The 24,532-nt window shown below is 40.8% G+C and overlaps 1 protein-coding gene across 2 annotated transcripts in view; it reads right to left on the bottom strand.

Moving 5' to 3' along the window:
* Window positions 1-24,532, bottom strand: part of MPPE1 (metallophosphoesterase 1) — a 217,257-nt gene that overhangs the window by 25,056 nt on the left and 167,669 nt on the right. For both annotated transcript variants that reach the window (XM_053714911.1, XM_053714910.1), the window contains exons 8-9: window positions 21,877-21,999; window positions 5,412-5,552 (exon numbers count right to left, since the gene is read on the bottom strand). In XM_053714911.1, coding sequence (XP_053570886.1) covers window positions 5,412-5,552; window positions 21,877-21,999 — 264 coding nt within the window. The remainder of the gene's footprint in view (window positions 1-5,411; window positions 5,553-21,876; window positions 22,000-24,532) is intronic.

Raw genomic sequence — 24,532 nt, 5'->3', positions numbered from 1 at the left:
ATTTCTCTTCAAATGCACCCATAAATAAGTTTGCAAAACTGGGGGTGAACCTGGTACCCATGACGATTCCTTTTATCTGTAAATAAAATTCATCTTGGAATAAAAAATAATTATGTCTTAAAATATAGAAAATCAAAGATAACAGAAATTCAAATTGGTTAGAAGGGAGATAGGGATCTTGTTTAAGGTAATGTGTTATTGATAAAAGGCCCAAATCATGCTGAATATTGCAGTAGAGGGCTTAGACATAACATGTAATCCAAAGAAGATCAGGTTTAATTGTGAGATTTTCAAGTTTTATTAGTAAATCCGATGAATCACGGATATAAGACTAGTCCCAGAACATATTTCTGAAAAAAAATGGTCAACGTATGAAGATACATTGTCTATAAGACTTTTTATGAAGCTTTGTCAAATGATAGTAGAAAGTCACGTTTAGTTCATTAGGGACTAGATATTCTCTTTTTTCAGGATCATACCTTCCTTAAAAACATCATCAATAAGACCCTTAACCTCAATCTTATATATCGAATATAATAAGATTAATCTTGTAGTATCTTTCTAGCCTCCGCAAGATAGTCCTCTAAATTTTGTAGGACTATCCCACCGCCCTTATCATTAGACAAGCAGATAAGGGCGGTGGGATAGACAATTACTCATTCAGGAACGTTAGAGAACCATCCACTATTTATCACTCAATATAATAGTAATCACCAATTAATTAAAAATATCGTTACCAAATATTGGGCTATTCTTACCAAAGACCCCATTTTTGGGGAATTTTATTGGTACAAAACCAAAGATAGTCTATAAAAGAGCCCCTAATCTAAAAACTATATTAGCACCAAGTAAAATTGTGAGGAACAAAAAGAATGTGAGCTCTATGAGGACCAAACAAATACTGATTTCCCAGGGCAGCTTTAGATGCAATGTCAAGAAATGCAAATTATGCGACCATAGGAGTCATAACATTAGAACTTTTAAATCTAATTTGGCTGGTCGCAATTACTCTATTTATATTCAGGGTCATATTTCTTGCGCCTCGCACTATGTTGTATACCTCCTCACGTGTTTTTGTGGGGTACAATGTTAGGCGCACGTGTAGGAGATTGAGTCCGAGATGGTCTGAACACCAATGTAACATTTGAAATAACTATAAAAATCATAGTGTATCTAGACACTGCAATCTTAAACATAATGGCATTCAAAATTGTTTTTCCATTATACCTATTGAGTTAATTCCTAAATCACATCTGTATAATTGTTTTTTTAGGTTAAGACAGAGAGAGACATACTGGATCCATGTGCTTAAGAGTATGCATCCCGCCTGTCTTAATCTTAACATTGATTTGGCAGCTTTTCATTAATTATTCATCAGCACCTCCAGATCTCAGTATCACATCCCTTCCGTCTTTACTTATGAGATACTTAATATTAATCTAATTTATACCTTATGATATATCTATACCATATGGACTGCTAGCAGCAGTTCCATTGGCTGCTAATGGGACCCATCGCCCCTTTTATCTGAATTAAGATCTCCGATGTTCCTCCCCCATTTTCTGGCAGTTTCTAGATTTTAAATATCATTGATGGGCTTAGGTCCAATATATACACACTTGTTTGGGTCCTTCTAGTTACGTGACCCTATTTGAGTCATGTTACACCTATGGAACATTTTAGGTGTACCACTCTCAATAGTTAGGGGTCATTAGTAAGGCTTTCTGATGTATATTTTTGTCCACTTATCTTCCTATTTGTATTCTTCACCCGAGTCTTTATCTAGATTGGAGATTTAGAATCGTCCAGCACTAATGTTTACAGTAGTTATGATAATTGACTCTCCTCTTTGTTTTCTTAGACTTCACGTTATATTTGATCATCATTGCACTCTGTATATCATTCGTTTATACACTCCATATTTAACAGTCTAACCCCTAGGAACCTGTAAGGTTTGTTCTAATATTTACTGTTTGTATCTTATAGCCTTGCATTTTCCTATTGGGTTGTGACTTTTGTATTACAGTGTAACCATTTTATTTTATTTTAGAGACATGTGTTATTATTGTATCAGTATTAGTTTTTGACACAAACTATTAACGTCCTTTAGGGGGCATAGACTATGTTGGTAAATTTACTCTTATTTTATTACAAGACCACTAAGTTTTATAGCAATAATCACTAACTGACATTTATATTTATGGATCACCACTATGTTTAATATATTAATATATTTATGATTTGGTTATTTCCCTTGCTCTTAGAGCCTACTTCTACTGAGGTGATCTAATTAAGAGTGTTTTACTACATGCGACTCCTTTTTAGTTTTTAATATGTCATTTGCATTTGTTTTATCTATGTACTTAATACCTACCTCTCTAGGGCCTGAGTTTAGCCACATCAACCTGTGCCTTTTAGATAATTAATTAGTTTACCAAAGGTGTGGTTTAACATTGGCCCCTGATTGGTCAGTATGTCTTTTAAATATTGAGCAAATAGTTGTGTTTTTTATACAGCCTGATAAAAAACAGCACTGCTGAGAAACGCATTGCTGTAATTGTGTTATACAATAAAGTGAGCACAATTGTTTTTATACTCTACGTGCTCCAGTTTATTTTCATTTTAATTTCCAATATATCTTCCTCACTGAGGATTGAATCAAGTGTATCTGACTGCCGGGTATTTACTATTACCACGCTCTGCTGGCTATCTGTCTGCTTGCATAGCTTTGCACTTTTTTGTGTGACCGGAGGATACGTGGCAGACGCACAATGTTGGTTTTACCTGTATGAGTCTAACAGGCGACTCCATTGGCCCCGTCTTGTCCTGCTAGGCACTCCGGTTGTGCCGCTTTATCTTGTGAGTAGCCACCTGAAGGGGATCCTTTCTATACTTACCTTCACTATAAGGTTTCTGAAACAATACTACTCCTATGTGGCGCCTCTCTTCTTCCTTTCTTTTCAGGAACTCACTGTGCATCACATAGTATTCCGAGAGTGCGGCCTACGCTCTGTTCTGAATCTACTAGCATCTGACACGAGTGCACCTCCTTAGGACCCCGGCGTGGCGTCCTTTATCATTATATTGAAATATAAACATTTAGATCAAGCAGCCCCAATTTTAAATACAGTTTTATGTCCCTTTAAGAACAGGTTGTCTCAATTAAAAAATAGGACGTATGTCCTCCATTAATGTGTTTTGTTAGAGTAGTATAGGATGAATATATCAATCTTCTAACCTTTAATGGCTATTGCTCCATATAAAAATAAACTCATTATTGAATTAACACGACTCTTCCCACATGAAGTAACACCTAGTTATAGCATATCACACAGAAGCAGAAACTGCTAAACACAAGTGTTTCCCATAAGCCTTCCTCATTGGTTAAAGATTCTACCAAATACCTTATCATATGATATAAAACAGACTGGTCAGTGTGGCCCCTCTATGTTTCACACTTAGAATCTGGAAGGGTCCATGAGACCAGACTGTTGCCAGTAGTTCTGAATCTGTTAGCTGTAGTTGGTATCCATGACCTGGTGCTCAGTTTGCCATTTATTGATGATGATGATGATGAATGTGATGTCTCCCTAGCTGCAGAATACATCTGCCCTTTGTGCTGGGGCTAAGCTCCATGTAGACCTTCCTATGAGACTGAAGACACTTTTCCTAGTTCTTAGTATCAGAACTCACCCTAGACCAGTGGTTTTCAAAGTGTTAGCTGGTGGGCCCCCTCTGACAAATTGTACAAGACAGCACCCCCCACAATAGGTGTTACTTTATTTTTTTAAAGAAAATTTAAATTTTTTAATTTATTTTAATTTGGGCAATTTGACCAGAGTTCAGGATCCTGTAATCCTGTTGAGTATTACAGAATCAATTGGTGCATAGCAAATAAAGTTAATAGTAGAAATAATGCTACATTCTGTGTAAACAACTGATACCGTTTATGGGAGCGCACACCAGAGGATTTCTATTCTGCATGTTGCCTTGCAAATAGGAAGCTCACCCTAGACAATATTACTGCTAAGGTTGCCAGATGTTCAGTATTTAACAGGACAGTCCAGTATTTTAGCAGGCTGTCCAGTAAAATCTTCACAAAAACACTGGAAACTAAAAGTCTCTGACTGTAAAAGGCCTATTATGCTTTAACACATTACAAATATGGTGCATAAAGAAATGTGAGGCAGTCAATGTAGTCAAATCACTAACTGTTATCCAAAGAGGTAGAATTATTTATTTCTTTGTTGGTGGCAGCCAAGGGATACAATGACTGCTTGGCTGTGAAAAAAATATGCATAGTGGGATCAAGAGTGGGGCTTTTGGGGTTGCATTTTGTGACCCTACCTATCATTGTGCCCAGGACAGCTGGCAACTCTAACTACTGCATGCACATGGTCTCTTGTTTACCGGGCAGCCTACATATATAGGCCTTGAACAGCCTCTGACTGGCTGGTTTAAGCTGAGGCAGGGGCCTGAGACTGCAGGGTACATTTTTATTTTATGCAATATTTAAAATGTGTTCATTAAAGGGACAAAGGGACATGAAACCCACGTTTCTTTCATGATTTAGGTAGAACATACAACTTTCCAATTTACTTCTGTTATCAATTTTTCTTTGTTTGCTTGTTATCCTTTGTTGAAAAGCTGGGCTGTAAGCTCTTGAGTGTGCACGTGTCTACAGCACTATATGGCATCAGTATTGCAACAATGTTATAAATTAGCAGGAGCACTATTTCCTGTCATATAGTGTTTCAGGCATGTGCACGCTACCTTACCTAGATATCCCTTCAACAAAGCAAATTTGATAATAGAAGTACATTTGAAACTTTTTTTAAATTGTATGTTCTGTTTGAATAATGAAAGTTTTTTGGGTTTAATGTCCCTTTAAATTTGTTTCATTCTCTTAGTATTATTTTTGAAGGAGAAGCACCGCACTACTGGTTTCTAACACATGGGTGAGCCAATGACAATCGGTATATATATACAGCCACCAATCAGCAGCTAGAACCTAGGTTCTTTGCTGCTCCTGAGCTTTCCTAGATAAACCTTTCAGCAAAGGATAACAAGAGAAGGAATCAAATTAAATAGAAGTAAATTGGAAAGTTGTTTAAAATTGTATGCTCTATCTAAATCATGAATGTCTAATTATGTCTTTACTGTCCCTTTAATACTGTACAGACTGGAAATAATACTTTAAAAGTTAAGGCACCACTTTTACATCCCTTTAAAGATGCCCTAAAAGCAACCATCAGCTATGATTTTATAATCTAGATCTGGTATGGAAAGCAAAGGAGAGCATTGTGTTATTTATTATTTCACCTTTTTTACATTTGTTCTGAAAGCAGACTAAAGCATTGCTCATTTGAGTTTCTAGTATTGTACATACGCTAACTAGCTAGTAACCATACCATAATAAAGCTGGGATCCTTTCTGTTCCTGCAGCTGAAGGAAGGAACGCTGATCTCAGGGATTTCTCCTCTATGAAGCACTTCACAAGCACTGTGTGTGTGACCACTTAAGATTAACCTTGGTTGAAGTAAATTAAGTAACTATAAAATATGGAAAGAAAATGGGAAAAAAATGACACACAGAAACATAGAAAACCGCCCAATATTACTTTATGAGACAATTACTGCATCATGCATATATAGACTTATTTATCAACAAATGGTAAATGCTACTGCTCTGAATACGCATCTTATCTTTCTGTACCCTTGTTTCATCTAAATTAATCATAGTGCAGGCATTCATTAACATTTTGTGAATGTATTACATCAATCAGGACTTTTTATTAACAGTTAAGTATTACAAAAACTTTATAAAGCTAATTTATACTAAAATATAAAAGTGTTGAGTGATAAATGTTAATTATATACACTAAGGCACTTACTGTTTTATGCAATAGGTAATGCCCATTATAAAAGAAAATGGTGAAATTCTGGTAGGTTGATATACCTTTTAAAGTAGGTATAACTAGGTCTTAAACATCTCTTGCTTCCTAAGAGCCCAAAAAGCAAATTCTGTAACCAGCAAATGCTTCAAATCAAATAGATGGTTTAGGCAATTTACACCATTTTGGAAACCTAGGTTACAGGTATTTGCTTTTTGGCTTCTCTAGGGAACATGCGACCAAGCATAATTTTTACACACAACCAAGAGGTATTGAAAATGTACTCTCCCTTTACAACATCAAAGAAAAATGACTGTTCTAAATATTTTTTTATATGCATAACTCCTTAATTGCTGTATATACCAGTATATATTTTCAGATCCCTTTAATCTAAGGGGACATTAAAGGGACACTGAACCCAAATGTATTCTTTCGTGATTCAGATAGAGCATGCAATTTTAAGTAACTTTCTAATTTACTCTTATCAATTTTTCTTCGTTCTCTAGCTTTCTTTATTTGAAAAAGAAGGCATCCAAGCTATTTTTTTGGTTCAGCACCATGGAAAGCACTTGTTTATTGGTGGGTGAATTTATCCACCAATCAGCAAGAACAACCCAGGTTGTTCACCAAAAATGGGCCGGCATCTAAACTTACATTCTTGCATTTCAAATAAAGATACCAAGAGAATGAAGAAAATGTGATAATAGGAGAAAATTAGAAAGTTGCTTAAAATAGCACGCTCTATCTGAATCACGAAAGAAAAAAATTGGGTTCAGTGTCCCTTTAAGCTCACAACGTCTATTAGGAATTAAAGTGGACATAAAACCCACATTTTTCTTTTATTATTCAGATAGAAGTAAACTGGAAAGTTGATTAAAATAGTTTCCTCTATTATCTACTTTGCAACTAACAGAATGAAGCAAACATACCTAGGTAGGCTCAGGAGCAGCTGTGCACTACTGGGAGCTAGCTGCTAATTGGTGGCTGCACATATATTCTTCTTTTCATTGGCTCACCTGATGTGCTCAGCTATCTCCCAATATTGCATTGCTGCTACTTCAACAAAGGATACAGAAAGAATTAAGTAAATTTGGTAATAGAAGTACAGTGCCCTCCACTAATATTGGCACCCTTGGTAAATATGAGCAAAGAAGGCTGTGAAAAATTGTCTTTGTTGTTTAATCTTTTGATCTTTTGTTAAAAAATGTACAAAAATACTCTGCAATTGTTTGATATCCATAAGAGCAAACACAACACAGGTTTATAAAAAAAAAATCTGTGTTAAATATATGTGTGGCACAGCTATTGGCACCCTTTTAGTCAATACTTTGTGCTACCTCCCTTTGCCAAGATAACAGCTCCGAGTCTTCTCCTATAATGCCTGATGAGGTTGGAGAATACATGGCAAGGGATCTGAGACCATTCCTCCATACAGAATCTCTCCAGATCCATCAAATTTTGAGGTCGACGCTGGTGGACTCTCTTCTTCTGTTCACCCCACAGGTTTTCTATGCGTTTCAAGTCAGGGGACTGGGATGGCCATGCGAGTACCATTTCTTTATTGATTTTGATGTATGTTTTGGATCACTGTCCTGCTGGAAGATCCAACCACAACCCATTCTAAGCTTTCTGGCAGAGGCAGTCAGGTGTTTATCAAATATCAACAGATGTTAAATGGAGTCCATATCCTAATAAAATGTCCAGGTCCTCTGGCAGAAAAACAGCCCCAAAACATTAAAGAGCCACTACCATATTTAACTGTGGGCATGAGGTACTTTTCCATATGGCTTCCGCTCTGTGTATACCAAGCCCAAGCTCCATTTTTTAAAGGCCCAAGATGAAGAAACAGCCCTTGTGGAATGAGCAGTGATTTTCACAGGAGGCTGCTGTCCAGCAGTCTCATATGCCAGGCGAATAACACTCCTCAGCCAAAAAGAAAGAGAAGTAGCCGTAGCTTTCTGACCCTTGCGCTTCCCAGAAAAAAAAACACAAACAAAGAAGAAGAATCTTGAAAATCCTTAGTCGCCTGTAAATAATATTTCAATGCACGAACCACATCCATGTTGTGCAACAAAGGCTCCTTACGGGAAGAAGGATTAGGACACAAAGAAGGAACAACAATTTCTTGATTAAATATTCCTATCCGAAACCACTTTGGGAAGGAAACCTAAGGCAGTACCCAGGACCACCTTATAGGAATGAAAAATAAGATAAGGAGATTCACACTGCAATGCTGAAAGCTCCGAAACTCTTCGAGTCGAAGAGATAGCAACCAAAAACAAAACCTTCCAGGATAAAATTTTAATATCCAAAGAATGCATAGGCTCAAATGGAGCCTGTTGACGAAATCTAAAAAACAAATTAAGACTCCAAGGAGGAGTAGCAAACTTAAACATTGTCCAGATTCTAAACAGGGCCTGGCAAAGACTGAACATCTGGCACCTCCGCCAGACGCTTGTGCAACAAAATAGATAAAGCAGAAATTTGACCCTTCAAGGTACTTGCAGATAAACCCTTCTCCAGACCCACCTGGAGAAAAGACAAAATCCTAGGAATCCTAACTCTACTCCAAGAGTAGCCTCTGGATTCACACCAATACAGATATTTACGCCATATCTTATAGTAAATCTTTCTTGTCACAGGCTTATGAGCCTGAATCATGGTCTCAATGACCAAACTCTGAAAACCCACCCTTAGATAAAATCAAGCGTTCAATCTTAAGAGAAACAAGATTTGGATGAAGGAAGGGCCCCTGAGGTAGAAGGTCATTCCTCAGCGGAAGTCTCCAAGGTGGAAGAGATGACATCTCTACCAGATCTGCATACAAGATTCTGCGAGGCCACGCCAGTGCGATAAGAATCACCAACGCCCTCTCCTGTCTGATTCGAGCAATGACCCGAGGAAGGAGAGCAAACGGAGGAAAAACATAAGCCAGACTGAAATTACAAGGAACCGCCAGAGGATCTATCAGATCAGCCTGAGGATCCATTGATCGCGAACCGTACCTCTCGAGCTTGGCATTCTGACGAGAAGCCATGAGATCCAGCTCTGGCTGCCCCCACCTGAGAATCAAACTGGAAAACACCTCCGAGTCAAGCTCCCACTCCCCGGATGAAAAGTCTGTCCCAATTCTCCACCCCTGGAATGCGGATTGCAGACAGACAGCAATTGTGGATCTCCGCCCACTGAATAATCTTGGCTACCTCTGTCATGCCAAAGAACTCACAGTTTCTCCCTGATGATTGATGTAAGTCACTGACATTATGTTGTCCGACTGAAACCTGATAAACTGGGCTGAAGCTAACTGAGGCCTGGCCAGAAGAGCATTGAAGATTGCCCTCAGCTCTAGGATGTTTATGGAAAGAACCGATTCCTCCCGAGTCCATAGACACTGAGTCTTTAATGAGCCCCAGACAGCTCCCCATCCCAGCAGACTGGCATCTGTGGTCACAATCACCCAGGAAGGTCTGCGAAAGCAGTTTCCCTGGGAGAGAAGATTCTGAGACAACCACCACAGAAGAGAATCTCTTGTCACCTGATCCGAATCTCTTGTCATCTGATCAGAGATAGATCCGCATAATCCCTGTTCCATTGTCTGAGCATGCATAACTGCAGAGATGGAACCGAGCAAACGGAATGATGTCCATAGCTGACACCATCAGACCAATTACCTCCATACACTGAGCCACTGACGGCCGAGGAGAGGACTGAAGGACAAGACAAGAGTTGAATATCTTTGTTCTTCTGGCTTCTGTCAGAAAGATCTTCATCTCTAGAGAATCTATAATGGTTCCCAGGAATACCACCATTGAAGCTGGAACAAAGGAACTTTTTCCTAAATTCCATCTGTCGGAACGCAGAAAAGACAACAACACCGTGTGGGAGTTTGCTTGTTGAAAAACAGAATTTATGTTTACCTGATAAATTTCTTTCTCCTACGGTGTATCCGGTCCACGGCTTCATCCTTACTTGTGGGATATTCTCAATCCCTACGGGAAGTGGCAAAGAGAGCACACAGCAGAGCTGTCCATATAGCTCCCCTCAGGCTCCGCCCCCCCAGTCATTCAACCGACGGTTAGGAGAAAAAGGAGAACCATAGGGTGCAGTGGTGACTGTAGTTTACAAAAATAAATTTAAACCTGACAAAATGCCAGGGTGGGCCGTGGACCGGATACACCGTAGGAGAAAGAAATTTATCAGGTAAACATAAATTCTGTTTTCTCCTACATTGGTGTATCCGGTCCACGGCTTCATCCTTACTTGTGGGAACCAATACCAAAGGAGGGAACAAGTCAGGTAACCTAAACGGAATGCACCACTGCTTGTAAAACCTTTCTCCCAAAAATAGCCTCCGAAGAAGCAAAAGTATCGAATTTGTAAAATTTGGCAAATGTATGCAGTGAAGACCAAGTCACTGCCTTACAGATCTGTTCAACAGAAGCCTCATTCTTGAAAGCCCATGTGGAAGCCACAGCTCTAGTAGAGTGAGCTGTAATTCGTTCAGGAGGCTGCCTCCCAGCATTCTCATAAGCCAATCGGATGATGCTTTTCAGCCAGAAAGACAGAGGTCGCAGTCGCCTTTTGACCTCTCCTCTTGCCAGAATAGACGACAAACAAGGACGATGTTTGTATGAAGTCTTTAGTTGCTTTTAGATAAATCTTCAAAGCACGAACCACATCAAGATTGTGTAACAGACGTTCCTTGTTAGAAACTGGATTAGGACACAGAGAAGGAACAACTATTTCCTGGTTAATATTCTTATTGGAAACCACTTTTGGAAGAAAACCAGGCTTGGTACGTAAAACGACCTTATCTGTATGAAACACCAGATAGGGTGAATTACACTGCAAAGCAGAAAATTCAGAAACTCTTCTAGCAGAAGAAATAGCTACCAAAAACAAAACTTTCCAAGATAGTAACTTAATATCTATGGAATGTAGAGGTTCAAACGGAACCCCTTGAAGAACTGAAAGAACTAAATTTAGACTCCATGGAGGAGCCACAGGTCTGTAGACAGGCTTGATTCTGACTAACGCCTGTACAAACGCCTGAACATCTGGCACAGCTGCCAGACGCTTGTGCAACAAAACAGACAGGGCAGATATCTGTCCTTTTAAGGAACTAGCTGACAGACCTTTCTCCAATCCTTCTTGGAGAAAAGATAGTATCCTTGGAATCCTAATCTTACTCCATGAGTAACCCTTGGATTCGCACCAGCAAAGATATTTCCGCCATATCTTATGATACATTTTCCTGGTGACAGGCTTTCTAGCCTGGATCAGAGTATCTATAACTGATTCCGAAAACCCACGCTTAGCTAGAATCAAGCGTTCAATCTCCAAGCAGTCAGTTGCAGAGAAACTAGGTTTGGATGTTCGAATGGACCTTGGATTAGAAGGTCCTGCCTCAAAGGTAGCTTCCATGGTGGAACCGATGACATATTCACCAGGTCTGCATACCAAGTCCTGCGTGGCCACGCAGGAGCTATTAGAATTACTGAAGCCTTCTCCTGTTTGATCCTGGCTACTAGCCGGGGGAGAAGAGGAAACGGTGGAAAGACATAAGCTAGATTGAACGACCAAGGTGCCACTAAGGCATCTACCAATGTCGCCTTGGGAACCCTGTTCCTGGATCCGTAATGTGGAACTTTGGAGTTCTGACGTGACGTCATCAGATCCAGATCTGGAAGGCCCCATAGTTGAGTTAACTGGGCAAAAACCTCTGGGTGAAGTTCCCACTCCCCCGGATGGAAAGTCTGACGACTCAGATAATCCGCTTCCCAGTTGTCCACCCCTGGGATGTGAATTGCTGATAGATGGCAGGAGTGATCCTCTGCCCATTTGATGATCTTGGATACCTCCCTCATCGCCAGGGAACTCTTTGTTCCTCCCTGATGACTGATGTACGCTACAGTCGTCATGTTGTCCGACTGAAATCTGATGAATTTGGCCTCCGCTAGTTGAGGCCATGCCTGGAGCGCATTGAATATCGCCCTCAATTCCAAAATGTTTATCGGGACAAGAGATTCTTCCCGAGTCCAAAGACCCTGAGCTTTCAGGGACTCCCAGACCGCACCCCAGCCTAAGAGGCTGGCGTTGGTCGTGACAATGATCCACTCCGGTCTGCGGAAACTCATTCCCTGAGACAGGTGATCCTGAGACAACCACCAGAGGAGTGAGTCTCTGGTTTTCTGGTCCATTTGTATCTGGGGAGACAAATCTGCATAATCCCCATTCCACTGTTTGAGCATGCACAGTTGCAGTGGTCTTAAATGAATTTGAGCAAAGGGAACCACGTCCATTGCCGCAACCATTAGTCCTATTACCTCCATGCACTGAGCTATGGAGGGTTGAGGAATGGATTGAAGAACTCAACAAGTGTTCAAAAGTTTTAACTTCCTGACCTCCGTCAAAAAGATTTTCATTTCTAACGAGTCTATTATTGTTCCTAGGAAGGGAACCCTTGTGAACGGGGACAGAGAACTCTTTTCTATGTTCACCTTCCACTCGTGAGACCTTAGAAAGGCTAGAACAATGTCCGTATGAGCCTTTGCTTTGTGAAAGGACGACGCTTGTATTAAGATGTCATCTAGGTAAGGTGCTACTGCAATGACCCTTGGCCTTAGCACCGCTAGAAGGGACCCCAGCACCTTTGTGAAAATTCTGGGAGCAGTGGCCAATCCGAAGGGAAGAGCCACAAACTGGTAATGCTTGTCCAGAAAGGCGAACCTTAGGAACTGATGGTGATCTTTGTGGATAGGAATATGCAGGTACGCATCCTTTAAGTCCACGGTAGTCATATATTGACCCTCCTGGATCATTGGTAAAATTGTCCGAATGGTTTGCATTTTGAATGATGGAACTCTGAGGAATTTGTTTAGGATTTTTAAATCCAGAATTGGCCTGAAAGTTCCTTCCTTTTTGGGAACTACAAACAGGTTTGAGTAAAAACCCAGTCCTTGTTCTGCTGTTGGAACTGGGTGTATCACTCCCATTTTTAAAAGGTCTTCTACACAATGTAAGAATGCCTGTCTCTTTATCTGGTCTAAAGATAAGCAAGACATGTGGAACCTTCCCTTTGGAGGAAAGTCCTTGAACTCTAGAAGATACCCCTGAGAGACTATTTCTAGTGCCCAGGGGTCCGGAACATCTCTTGCCCAAGCCTGAGCAAAGAGAGAAAGTCTGCCCCCTACTAGATCCGGTCCCGGATCGGGGGCTACCCCTTCATGCTGTCTTGGTAGCAGCAGCAGGCTTCTTGGCCTGTTTACCCTTGTTCCAGCCTTGCAATGGTTTCCATGCTGGTTTGGGCTGGGATGCGTTACCCTCTTGCCTAGTGGCTGTAGAGGTAGAAGCAGGTCCGTTCCTGAAATTGCGAAAGGAACGAAAATTAGACTTATTTTTAGCTTTGAAAGGTCTATCCTGTGGAAGGGCATGGCCCTTTCCCCCAGTGATATCTGAAATAATTTCCTTCAACTCTGGCCCGAATAGGGTCTTACCCTTGAAATGAATATTAAGCAATTTTGTTTTGGACGACACATCCGCCGACCAAGATTTTAGCCAAAGCGCTCTGCGCGCCATGATTGCGAAACCAGAATTTTTCGCCGCTAATTTAGCTAACTGCAAAGCGGCATCTGTAATGAAAGAATTAGCCAACTTCAGGGCGTGAATTCTGTCCATGACTTCATCATAATAAGTCTCCTTCTGGAGCGAGTTTTCTAGTTCCTCAAACCAAAAAGCCGCTGCAGTGGTTACAGGAATAATGCAAGAAATTGGTTGAAGAAGAAAACCTTGTTGAACAAAAATTTTCTTAAGTAAACCTTCTAATTTTTTATCCATAGGATCTTTGAAAGCGCAACTGTCTTCTATTGGTATAGTCTTGCGCTTAGCTAGCGTTGAAACTGCCCCCTCTACCTTAGGGACCGTCTGCCACGCGTCCCTTCTGGGGTCAACAATTGGGAACATTTTCTTAAATATAGGAGGGGGAACAAAAGGTACACCTGGCTTCTCCCACTCCTTAGTCACGATATCCGCCACCCTCTTAGGTATCGGAAACGCATCAGTGTGTACTGGGACCTCTAAGAATTTGTCCATTTTACACAATTTTTCTGGGACCACCAAAGGGTCACAATCATCAAGTGTAGCTAGCACCTCCTTAAGTAGGGCGCGGAGGTGTTCTAGCTTAAATTTAAATGCTATGGTATCAGGCTCTGCCTGCTGAGAAACTTTTCCTGTGTCAGAAATTTCTCCCTCAGACAGGCCCTCCCTCACCGCCAAGTCAGATTGATGTGAGGGCACTACAGATAAATTATCCTCTGCGTCTGCTTGCTCATTTTCTGTATTTAAAACTGAGCAATCACGCTTCCTTGGAAAAGCTGGCAGTTTGGATAAAAATGCTGCGAGAGAATTATCCATTACTGCTGCTAACTGTTGCATAGTAATAGCAATTGGTGCGCTAGATGTACTGGGCATCGCTTGCGCGGGCATAGCTGGTGTTGACACAGAAGGAGGGGATAGCGGGCTATCCTCACTACCTTCAGCTAAAGAATCATCTTGGGCTACATCTTTAAGCGTGATTGTACGGTCCTTAAGCTGTTTGGACGCTATGGCACACTTCACACATAAATGTAATGGGGGAACCACCTTGGCCTTTAAACATACAGAACATAGGCTATCTGAAGGGTCAGACATGTTTGACAGACTTAAACAGAACTTCAATGCAATAAAAATTATTTTTGACAAAAACGTTACTGTGTCTTTAAATAATAAAAGTGCACACTTTATTACCGAAACATCAAAAAACCATCAAATAAACATCCGATTTTAATGAAATTTTCACCACAGTCTCTTAATGCTTTGAAAAGATTGCACACAAATTTTCAGACCAATTAACCCCTTAATGCCCAAACCGGAGCTAATAACAGCAGTTAACCGGTTAAAAACACTACAGTACAATGCCACAGCCTCTACTGTGGCTTTTACCTTCCTTAGGGATTATTTAAGTAGGAAATAAGCCTCTCTGAAGTCCTTTCTAATGTCTCTGGACTCCCCACGTGAAACTGCATGAACTGCCTACTCAATACAACTGCGCAATTGAGGTGCGAAAATGAGGCCTCCTCCCTCTTCATTCCAGAGTGGAGGGGCCTTTCAGACTAGATTAGGTGTCCAAATAAGTGCCAGGCACAATATTAAACCCCATAAGTGTTTCAAAGTTTTAACAAACACCTTATTCATACTGAAAACATGCTAAAAAGCAATCGATTAAGCCCACAATAGTGTCAACCAGCATAGAGCCCTTAATATAAGCCATCATTTTATACAGAGTCTAAGAAAAATGGCTTACCTATCCCTGAGGGGATTTCTGACAGTCTTCTAGCATTACTTGGTCTTGTTAGAAAAATGACTGATCATACCTGAAGCAGTTAAGCCTGCAAACTGTTCCCCCCAACTGATGTTCTCTGGTATTCAACAGTCCTGCGTGGGAACAGCAATGGATTTTAGTTACTGGTGCTAAAATCATATTCCTCTAAGCAGAAATCTTCATCACTTTCTGCTTCAGAGTAAATAGTACAAGCCGGCACTATTTTAAAATAACAAACTCTTGATAGAAGAAATAAAAAACTACAACTAACACCACATACTCTTTACCACCCCCGTGGAGATGCTACTAGTTAGAGCGGCAAAGAGAATGACTGGGGGGTGGAGCCTGAGGGGAGCTATATGGACAGCTCTGCTGTGTGCTCTCTTTGCCACTTCCTGTAGGGATTGAGAATATCCCACAAGTAAGGATGAAGCCGTGGACCGGATACACCAATGTAGGAGAAAGATGACGCCTAAACCAGAATATCATCCAGAAAAGGCGCCACTGCAACATCCCACAACCGGAGAACCGCCAACAGCGTTCCCAGGACCTTTGAGAAAATTCTGGGAGCCGTTGCAAGACCAAAAGCATGGGCCACGAACGGAAAATGTCTGTCTAGGAACGCGAACCTCAGAAACTTGTGATGATCCTTGTGGATGGGAATATGCAGATACGCATCCTTTAAATCCACAATAGTCATTAACTGACCCTCCTGAACCAAAGGAAGAATGGAACGAAAAGTGTCCATCTTGAAAGACGGAACTCTGAGGAAATTGTTTACACTCTTGAGATCTAGAATTGGTCTGAAAGTTCCCTCCTTTTTTGGAACCATGAACAGATTGGAATAAAAACCCAGACCCTGCTCCTGAATTGGAACAGGAACTATCACTCCCAGGTCGGAAAGATCCTGAACACAACGTAAGTATGCCTCTCTCTTTATCTGGTCTACAGATAACCTTGAAAGATGGAACCTGCCCCTGGGAGAAAAACTCTTGAACTCCAATTTGTATCCGTTGGACACTACGTCCACCGCCTAGGGATCCGGAACATCCCAAACGCAAGCGAAAAAAGAAAGTCTGCCCCCTACAAGATCTGCTCCCGGACCGGAGGCAGACTCTTCATGCTGACTTTGAATCAGAGACAGGCTTCTTAGATTGCTTCCCCTTGCTCCAAGACTGATTGGACTTCCAGGAGGACTTGGATTGTTCCTGCTTGGAAGAGGAAGGGGAAGGCTTGCCTGAAAAGTTACGAAAGGAACGAAAAATACCCTGGCGACCCTTCGTCTTATTTCTCTTATCCTGAGGGAGAGGATGACCCTTACCTCCTGTAATATCTAAAATAATCTCAGCTAAGCCCGGCCCAAACAAAGTCTTACCCTTGTAAGGAATAGACAAAAGCTTAGACTTTGACGACACATCAGCGGACCAGGACTACAACCATAAGGCCCTGCGAACCAAAACAGCAAAACCAGAAATCTTTGCTCCCAACTTGATGACCTGCAAAGAGGCATCCGTGATAAAAGAGTTAGCCAACTTAAGAGCCCTGATCTTATCCTGGATCTCTTCAAGAGGCCTATCCGTCTGAATAGAATCAGACAACGCATTGTTATTATTTTCGGTTATTTGTAGAGCGCCAACAGATTCCGCAACCTCTGGTGAACATACATCCTTTTAAGCAACTTCTTATCCATAGGATCTTTAAAGGAACAGCTATCCTCAAAGGGAATATTGGTTCTCTTAGCCGAAGTGGAAATCGCTCCCTCTACCTTGGGAACTGTCTGCCAAGACTCCTTAACAGAATCAGCAATTGGAAACATTTTCTTAAAAATCGGAGGAGAAAAAGAAATCCCAGGCTTCTCTCACTCCCGTGCAATAATCTCAGAAGCACGGTCTAGAACAGGAAAAACCTCCACCGCTGAAGCAACATCAAAATACTTGTTCAGCTAACTAGATTTCTTTGGAGTGACTACAACCATAGCATCAGAGTCATCCAGGGTAGCCAAAACCTCCTTGAGTAGCACCCAGAGGTGCTCAAGCTCACACCTATGAGAAGAAACATTCAACATAGCCACACCTGATTCAGATATCTTAGTCACTGAATCCTTATATCTCTTTTTACGCCTCCCCTGTAACATAGGAAAAGCCGCCAGGGCATCAGTTACCGCAGAGGATATCTAGGTAGCAATGTCCTGCAAGGAAACCCCAACTGGAGTAACTGAGGTAACACTGGGCACTGCATGAGAAGACACTAAAGTATGGGACTTTGAGGAGAAAGCTGCGGCATATCCTGGACGGGAGACCCCTGAACAGCATCCGCCTTAGCTAATGATGGCTCAGATTCAAAAAGCCTATCCCTATAAAGTAAAGTCCTATCAATACATGATGAACTAAAAGGGATTGGAGGTTCCACATTAGAATCAAAGCACAAGCTACATGTAACATCTTGCAAAGCCCCTTGATCCATTTTTACCAAAAATAAATTAAACTGGCTTCCCAAAATTTAAAAATAAAAAACGTTACTGTCCCTTTATATTTTAAAAGAACAACTTTTTTCCTGTAAAAATTCTGTTTCCTTTCCAAAATGAAAAATACCTAACAAAAAACCTCTGAAACATACAGGCAGCCTCCTTACCTTAACACAACCTGCTGAGGAGCTTTACCTAGCCTCCTAAAGCCAGATAATATACTCAACGATCCGGACCCAAACAGTAGCAGAAGCACAATGAAGCCCCAAGGTGTTTTAGCTGACAACGCCACCAGCAACCTCCACACAGACCGGAACACCAACAGAGCTCCGGAAAGGCGTGCAACTTAGTTGGCGCCTTAGAAACCTAATCGTGGGCGTGACCAAAAGACCGGCCGCCATAACACTTATCACAAAAAAGGCGGTATGAAAACAACACACGCAGCAAACACCGCTGCACAAACACAGAGCCTCACCTCCAAAGTGTCTCACAGTGCCCACATACTGCCAATAAAATCCCCACATAGATTTTACAGTCCCCATACCCAGAAAAGTACCATAATCCTTTTCGCAGCAAAGAAAAATAAAAAAACGGGCACTTACCTGAGTCCAATTTGCCCAGCAGCAGGGCAGCACACAGATATGAGAAGGCTTCCCCCATAGACCCGTGGAAAAATGAAAGACTGACTAAACCTAGTCAGACATTCAGGGTAGGGCAGCACCAGACATGGAAGGCACATTGAGAGATAAAAACCCCACTAGTTTCGAAATGCTCAAAAGCCACCACAGCTCTACTGAAGACACTGACGTGGAACACAGCTAGACCCCAGTAAAAAACAGAACAGCCAGCTCTGCTTTAAAAATAACAAACTCATGATTGAAAAATCTTCAGACACCTAAAACTTTACCACCTCCTTGCACAGGCAAAGAGAATGACTGGGGGTTGTGGGTAAGGGAGTAATATTTAACAGCTTTGCTGTGGTGCTATTTGCCGCCTCCTGCTGGCCAGGAGTGATATTCCCAACAGTAATAATGATGATCCGTGGACTCACTGTGTCATTAGAAATAAATAAATAAATGTGTTTTTTTGTTTAACACATTCTTGTCCTGCCCTGAATGAATCAATCAATGTATTCTTGTCACACTTGCATGTTGCTCTCTGCCAGTAAAGCAGAGGCAGTTATTCTTAACAGCAAGTAAGAATTAGCAGGAAGTACAAAACCAACACTGTACTATTCTTTTCAATTTAAACAGATGTTACTTATGGGGGTTTTTGCATGAAAAAAATGCAATTTATGCTTACCTGATAAATTACTTTCTTTCATGTTGGTGAGAGTCCATGATCCATTACACATGGGAATTACTCTTCTCTACCACTAGGAGAAGGCAAAGATTCCCAAACCCCAAGAGCTCTATAAAACCCCTCACACATAACTTAGTCTAACATATAGCCAAGCAAATTTAGGTAAGACAAAGGAATAAGAGCCATAAAAGGAGCAGGAAAAAAAAGAAAAAACTAACCCCCAAAAAAACATACGGTGGGGTCTTGTGGACTCTCACCACCATGAAAGAAATTCATTTATCAGGTAAGCATAAATTATGTTTTTTTTATTCAGGTGGTGAGAGTCCATAATCCATTATTTTTGGGAACTAATACACAAGCTGTGGAGTCCACAAGTTTTAACACAAAAGGGAGGGATTTTAAAACATCTTTTTTCACTGAGAAATTAAATCCACAACCCCAATAATTATTTTTTATTTTAATGCACTTGACATAAATCAAACAGGAAAAAAAAAACAGACAACTGCCTGAAAAACCTTTCTACCAAAGGGTGCTTCAGAAGAAGCAAAACCATAAATATGGTAGAATTTAATAAAATTATGAGATAAAGATAGGGTTGCCACCTCAGCCATGTTTTCCTGGACACTTATGAGTTACACATGCTGCAGGGTGTGCAGGGAGGAACATGTATTGTGTTTCTGGACAGCACTATTCATATTCCTCCCTGCACACCCTGCAGCATGTGTAACTTATAAGTGTTCTGTATTTTAAGGGACAGGTGGCAACCCTACTAAGTAGCTGCTTTGCAAATGTGATCAACTGAAGCTTCATTCTTGAAAGCAAGAGAACGAAGAAAAATTGATAATAGGAGTAAACTAGAAAGTTGCTTAAAATTGCATGCTCTATCTGAATCACAAAATAAAAAAAATTGGGTTCAGTGTCCCTTTAACAGTAAGACCACTTTTCTGATTTCTCTACTATTTATTGGATAAGATCTGTAATATACAAGTCATACCTACAGCTAACACTTTATTCCAAAATGTATTATTAAATTAATTTATTTTATTATTTTTTATTGAATTGTACAATATAAATGTCAATAAACTGTACATATTTCCCAATTGTTTCCATTACAGCTTATGTATGTGCTTTTAAGAAACAATAATGCAATACAATATTAAGGTTATAAAATAAACAAAACAGGCAGAACTTACAAGAAGATACAGTCTGTAAATTTGTTCTGCGCTAATATAGCTGAATAGTATAGTTAGGTATGCAAAACAAGTATACAGAACCTTGAGGATTTCCTGCCCTCCCTCCTACAATAATTAGTGAAACATGAGGCCACAGGGTATGGTCAGTGTAAGAGAAAATACAGATCTTATGAAAGAGAGGGTGGGAGGGGAAATGGAAAATCAGAGACGTTAAAGGACAAAATTAAAAACAAAATAAAGTAAAGAAATTAAGAAAAGGAGTGGGAAAAAGAAGAGAGAGACAGGAAAGAAACAGGGGGCAATCATTTCCCAGGGCTTTAGACCTGGAGGTCAGCTAGTTATCAAATGCCGGGAGATAAAAGGAACTGCTCCAAGTAATATTAAATTAAAAAAATGATGTTATTTTCCCCAATCTATAACCTTTTATTTTATGCAAGCGAACTTGCAACGCTACTTTTTCAGTGTAGTTCCATTTATCAGGCTGCAGGTGTACAGGTTCTCAATGCAGATTGCACAAGAGCTCTCCTGTGCAATGCCACCCCTGGCTCTCATGCAACCAAATGTGTAAGAGCAGGGGCTGTCAATTACCCTGAACGAGCGAGTTCAGAATGATTTATCTTCATCTTAAATTTGTGGTGCACCACAATGTGTCAGAAGCTGGCAATGCAGCTTAATTAATTTTTTTGTGAAAAATGCTTTCAGCTTCTATTATATGAAGGGACTTAATAAAATAGAAGCTGAAAGCATTTTTCACAAAAAAAAAAAAAAAAGCCAAAATAAGGGGTCACAATCTTAAGTTAGAGGGTAGCAGATTTAGGAGAAATTTGAGGAAGAATTTTTTTTTACAGAAAGGGTGGTGGATTCATGGAATAAACTTCCAATTGAGGTGGTAAACACAAAGACTGTAAAGGAATTTAAAAATGCCTGGGACATGCATAAGGCTATCCTAAGGAAAAAGTAACCTGTAATATGGGTAGACTTTCTATGTTTCTAATAAATTCTGGCTTGTGGACAAGTACAGAAGTTTTTCTAGCTATTGTTCTGTCTCAGTGAGTGCGTCTCTCCATTTTCTTGATTTTATGTAAATTACTCTTAGGTCTCCCTAAGAGTAAAAGGGGGAAACCAGACGTTGGACTCCTTGCACACATGCCCTAGAGATATGCAACTGCACCTCACTGACGAGGCCCAAGAGAGGCCGAAACGTACGTCTGGGGTTTGTTGTTTGTCTTGTTCAGAGAAGAATTGCCTGGTATTTCGGCGCTGGACTGTCATTGGGCAGGATCAGACTGATATGCTACTGGATATTTTTTCTCTGTGAAAAGGCATAGTGTGCAAAAAGAGACTGCACCCTGAGTGGCACTGGCCTTGTGGACAAGCACAGAAGTTTTTCTAGCTATTGTTCTGTCTCAGTGAGTGCGTCTCTCCATTTTCTTGATTCTAATAAATTATTCCCATTATATAAATCACTTATCACTTGAGGTAAGGCAATATTTTGAAATATTATGCATATTTAATATACAGTAACTAAACTGCTGTAATATTTTGTTAAATCATATAATTTACTATATCAATACATTTCAATAAGTTATACAATAATTTAGGTGAGGTGAAAAAACAAAACAAACAAAACTAATTGAAAATGATGGACCCTGCTTTATTAACAAACCTTCTCAGATGCATTATGGGATAGGACATCATATTTCTCTTTAAATTGGACTTTCTTTTCCTCTGGAGAAGCAGCATCTTCACCAGTACATTCTGCATCACTTTTTCTATATAGGGGATAGTGCTGACGAATAAGTGGAAAAAATAAAAATAAAATCAGTGCTGCGGAAAACCAATGGCATAAAGAAAAAGAAAAAAAAGGAGAGAAAAAAAAAAGGCTACAAACGTATCAGATTACGTTAATGAAATAATAAATAGTATCATAAAAAGCATTAGCACGTTTTTAAGTGCAATAAAGTAATAGCTGAATAAATCAGGAATTAAACAGTAATTACCATAAGCAAGATGGCTACTCTACACTAGTAGCATAATAGCATTCAGTAAAACTTCTCAAGTCCGCTTGATCTCTCCAGCTTCACCTTTCATATTTTTGTTGACTTCTCTGTCTCACTTAACACAACAGATCTTTACTGCCTCGTATTAGCCCCTCACTTCTGAGATACAGCACTTTCATTGCTTGTATCCTATCCACCTCAAGGTCTTTCACCTCAGTTTCTATTGTCAAGGCTGATATCTGGTTTATTACTAAATAAAAGCGTAATCCATTGTATACCACCCCCATGATCATGTACTCTGCCTTCCAAACTATGGTGGTACGATACAAAACATAATTTATGCTTACCTGATAAATTTATTTCTCTTGTAGTGTGTTCAGTCCACGGGTCATCCATTACTTATGGGATACCAATACCAAAGCTAAAGTACACGGATGATGGGAGGGACAAGGCAGGAACATTAAACAGAAGGAACCACTGCCTGTAGAACCTTTCTCCCAAAACCAGCCTCCGAAGAAGCAAAAGTGTCAAATTTGTAAAATTTTGAAAAGGTATGAAGTGAAGACCAAGTTGCAGCCTTGCAAATCTGTTCAACAGAGGCCTCATTCTTAAAGGCCCAGGTGGAAGCCACAGCTCTAGTGGAATGAGCTGTAATTCTTTCAGGGGGCTGCTGTCCAGCAGTCTCATAGGCTAAACGTATTATGCTACGAAGCCAAAAAGAGAGAGAGGCGGCCGAAGCCTTTTGACCTCTCCTCTGTCCAGAATAAACGACAAACAGAGAAGAAGTTTGCCGAAAATCCTTAGTTGCCTGTAAGTAGAACTTCAGGGCACGGACTACGTCCAGATTATGCAAAAGACGTTCCTTCTTTGAAGAAGGGTTAGGACATAATGATGGAACAACAATCTCCTGATTGATATTCCTATTAGAAACAACCTTAGGTAAAAATCCAGGTTTAGTACGCAAAACTACCTTGTCTGAATGAAAAATCAGATAAGGAGAATCGCAATGTAAGGCAGATAACTCAGAGACTCTTCGAGCCGAGGAAATAGCCATCAAAAACAGAACTTTCCAAGATAAAAGCTTAATATCAATGGAATGAAGGGGTTCAAACGGAACACCCTGAAGAACTTTAAGAACCAAGTTTAAGCTCCACGGAGGAGCAACAGTTTTAAACACAGGCTTAATCCTAGCCAAAGCCTGACAAAAAGCCTGAACGTCTGGATTCTCTGCCAGACGTTTGTGTAAAAGAATAAACAGAGCAGAAATCTGTCCCTTTAACGAACTAGCGGATAAACTTTTTTCTAAACCCTCTTGTAGAAAAGACAATATCCTAGGAATCCTAACCTTACTCCATGAGTAACTCTTGGATTCACACCAATGTAAATATTTACGCCATATCTTATGGTAAATTTTTCTGGTAACCGGTTTCCGAGCCTGTATCAATGTATCAATAACCGACTCCGAGAAACCACGCTTTGAGAGAATCAAGCGTTCAATCTCCATGCAGTCAGCCTCAGAGAAATTAGGCTTGGATGGTTGAAAGGACCCTGAAGTAGAAGGTCCTGCCTCAGAGGCAGAGACCATGGTGGACAGGACGACATGTCCACTAGGTCTGCATACCAGGTCCTGCGTGGCCACGCAGGCGCTATCAGAATCACCGATGCTCTCTCCTGTTTGATCCTGGCAATCAGACGAGGCAGCAACGGAAACGGTGGGAACACATAAGCCATGTTGAAAATCCAAGGGGCTGCTAGTGCATCTACCAGCACCGCTCCCGGGTCCCTGGACCTGGATCCGTAACAAGGAAGCTTGGCGTTCTGGCGAGAAGCCATGAGATCCAGTTCCGGTTCGCCCCAACGAAGAATCAGTTGAGCAAATACCTCCGGGTGAAGTTCCCACTCCCCCAGGTGAAAGGTCTGGCGGCTTAGAAAGTCCACCTCCCAGTTCTCCACGCCTGGGATGTAGATAGCTGACAGATGGCAAGAGTGAGACTCTGCCCAGCGAATTATCTTTGAGACTTCTAACATCGCTAGGGAACTCCTGGTTCCCCCTTGATGATTGATGTAAGCCACAGTCGTGATGTTGTCCGACTGAAATCTGATGAACCTCAGAGTTGCTAACTGAGGCCAAGCTGGAAGAGCATTGAATATCGCTCTTAATTCCAGAATGTTTATTGGAAGGAGTTTCTCCTCCTGAGTCCATGATCCCTGAGCCTTCAGGGAATTCCAGACTGCGCCCCAGCCTAGCAGGCTGGCATCTGTTGTTACAATCGTCCAATCTGGTCTGCGAAAAGTCATTCCCTTGGACAGATGAATCCGAGA

The sequence above is a fragment of the Bombina bombina genome, chromosome 5, assembly GCF_027579735.1.
Source record: "Bombina bombina isolate aBomBom1 chromosome 5, aBomBom1.pri, whole genome shotgun sequence".
NCBI lineage: Eukaryota > Metazoa > Chordata > Amphibia > Anura > Bombinatoridae > Bombina > Bombina bombina.
Note: the sequence above shows the minus strand (reverse complement) of the source record. Positions and strands in the feature narration are given on the sequence as shown.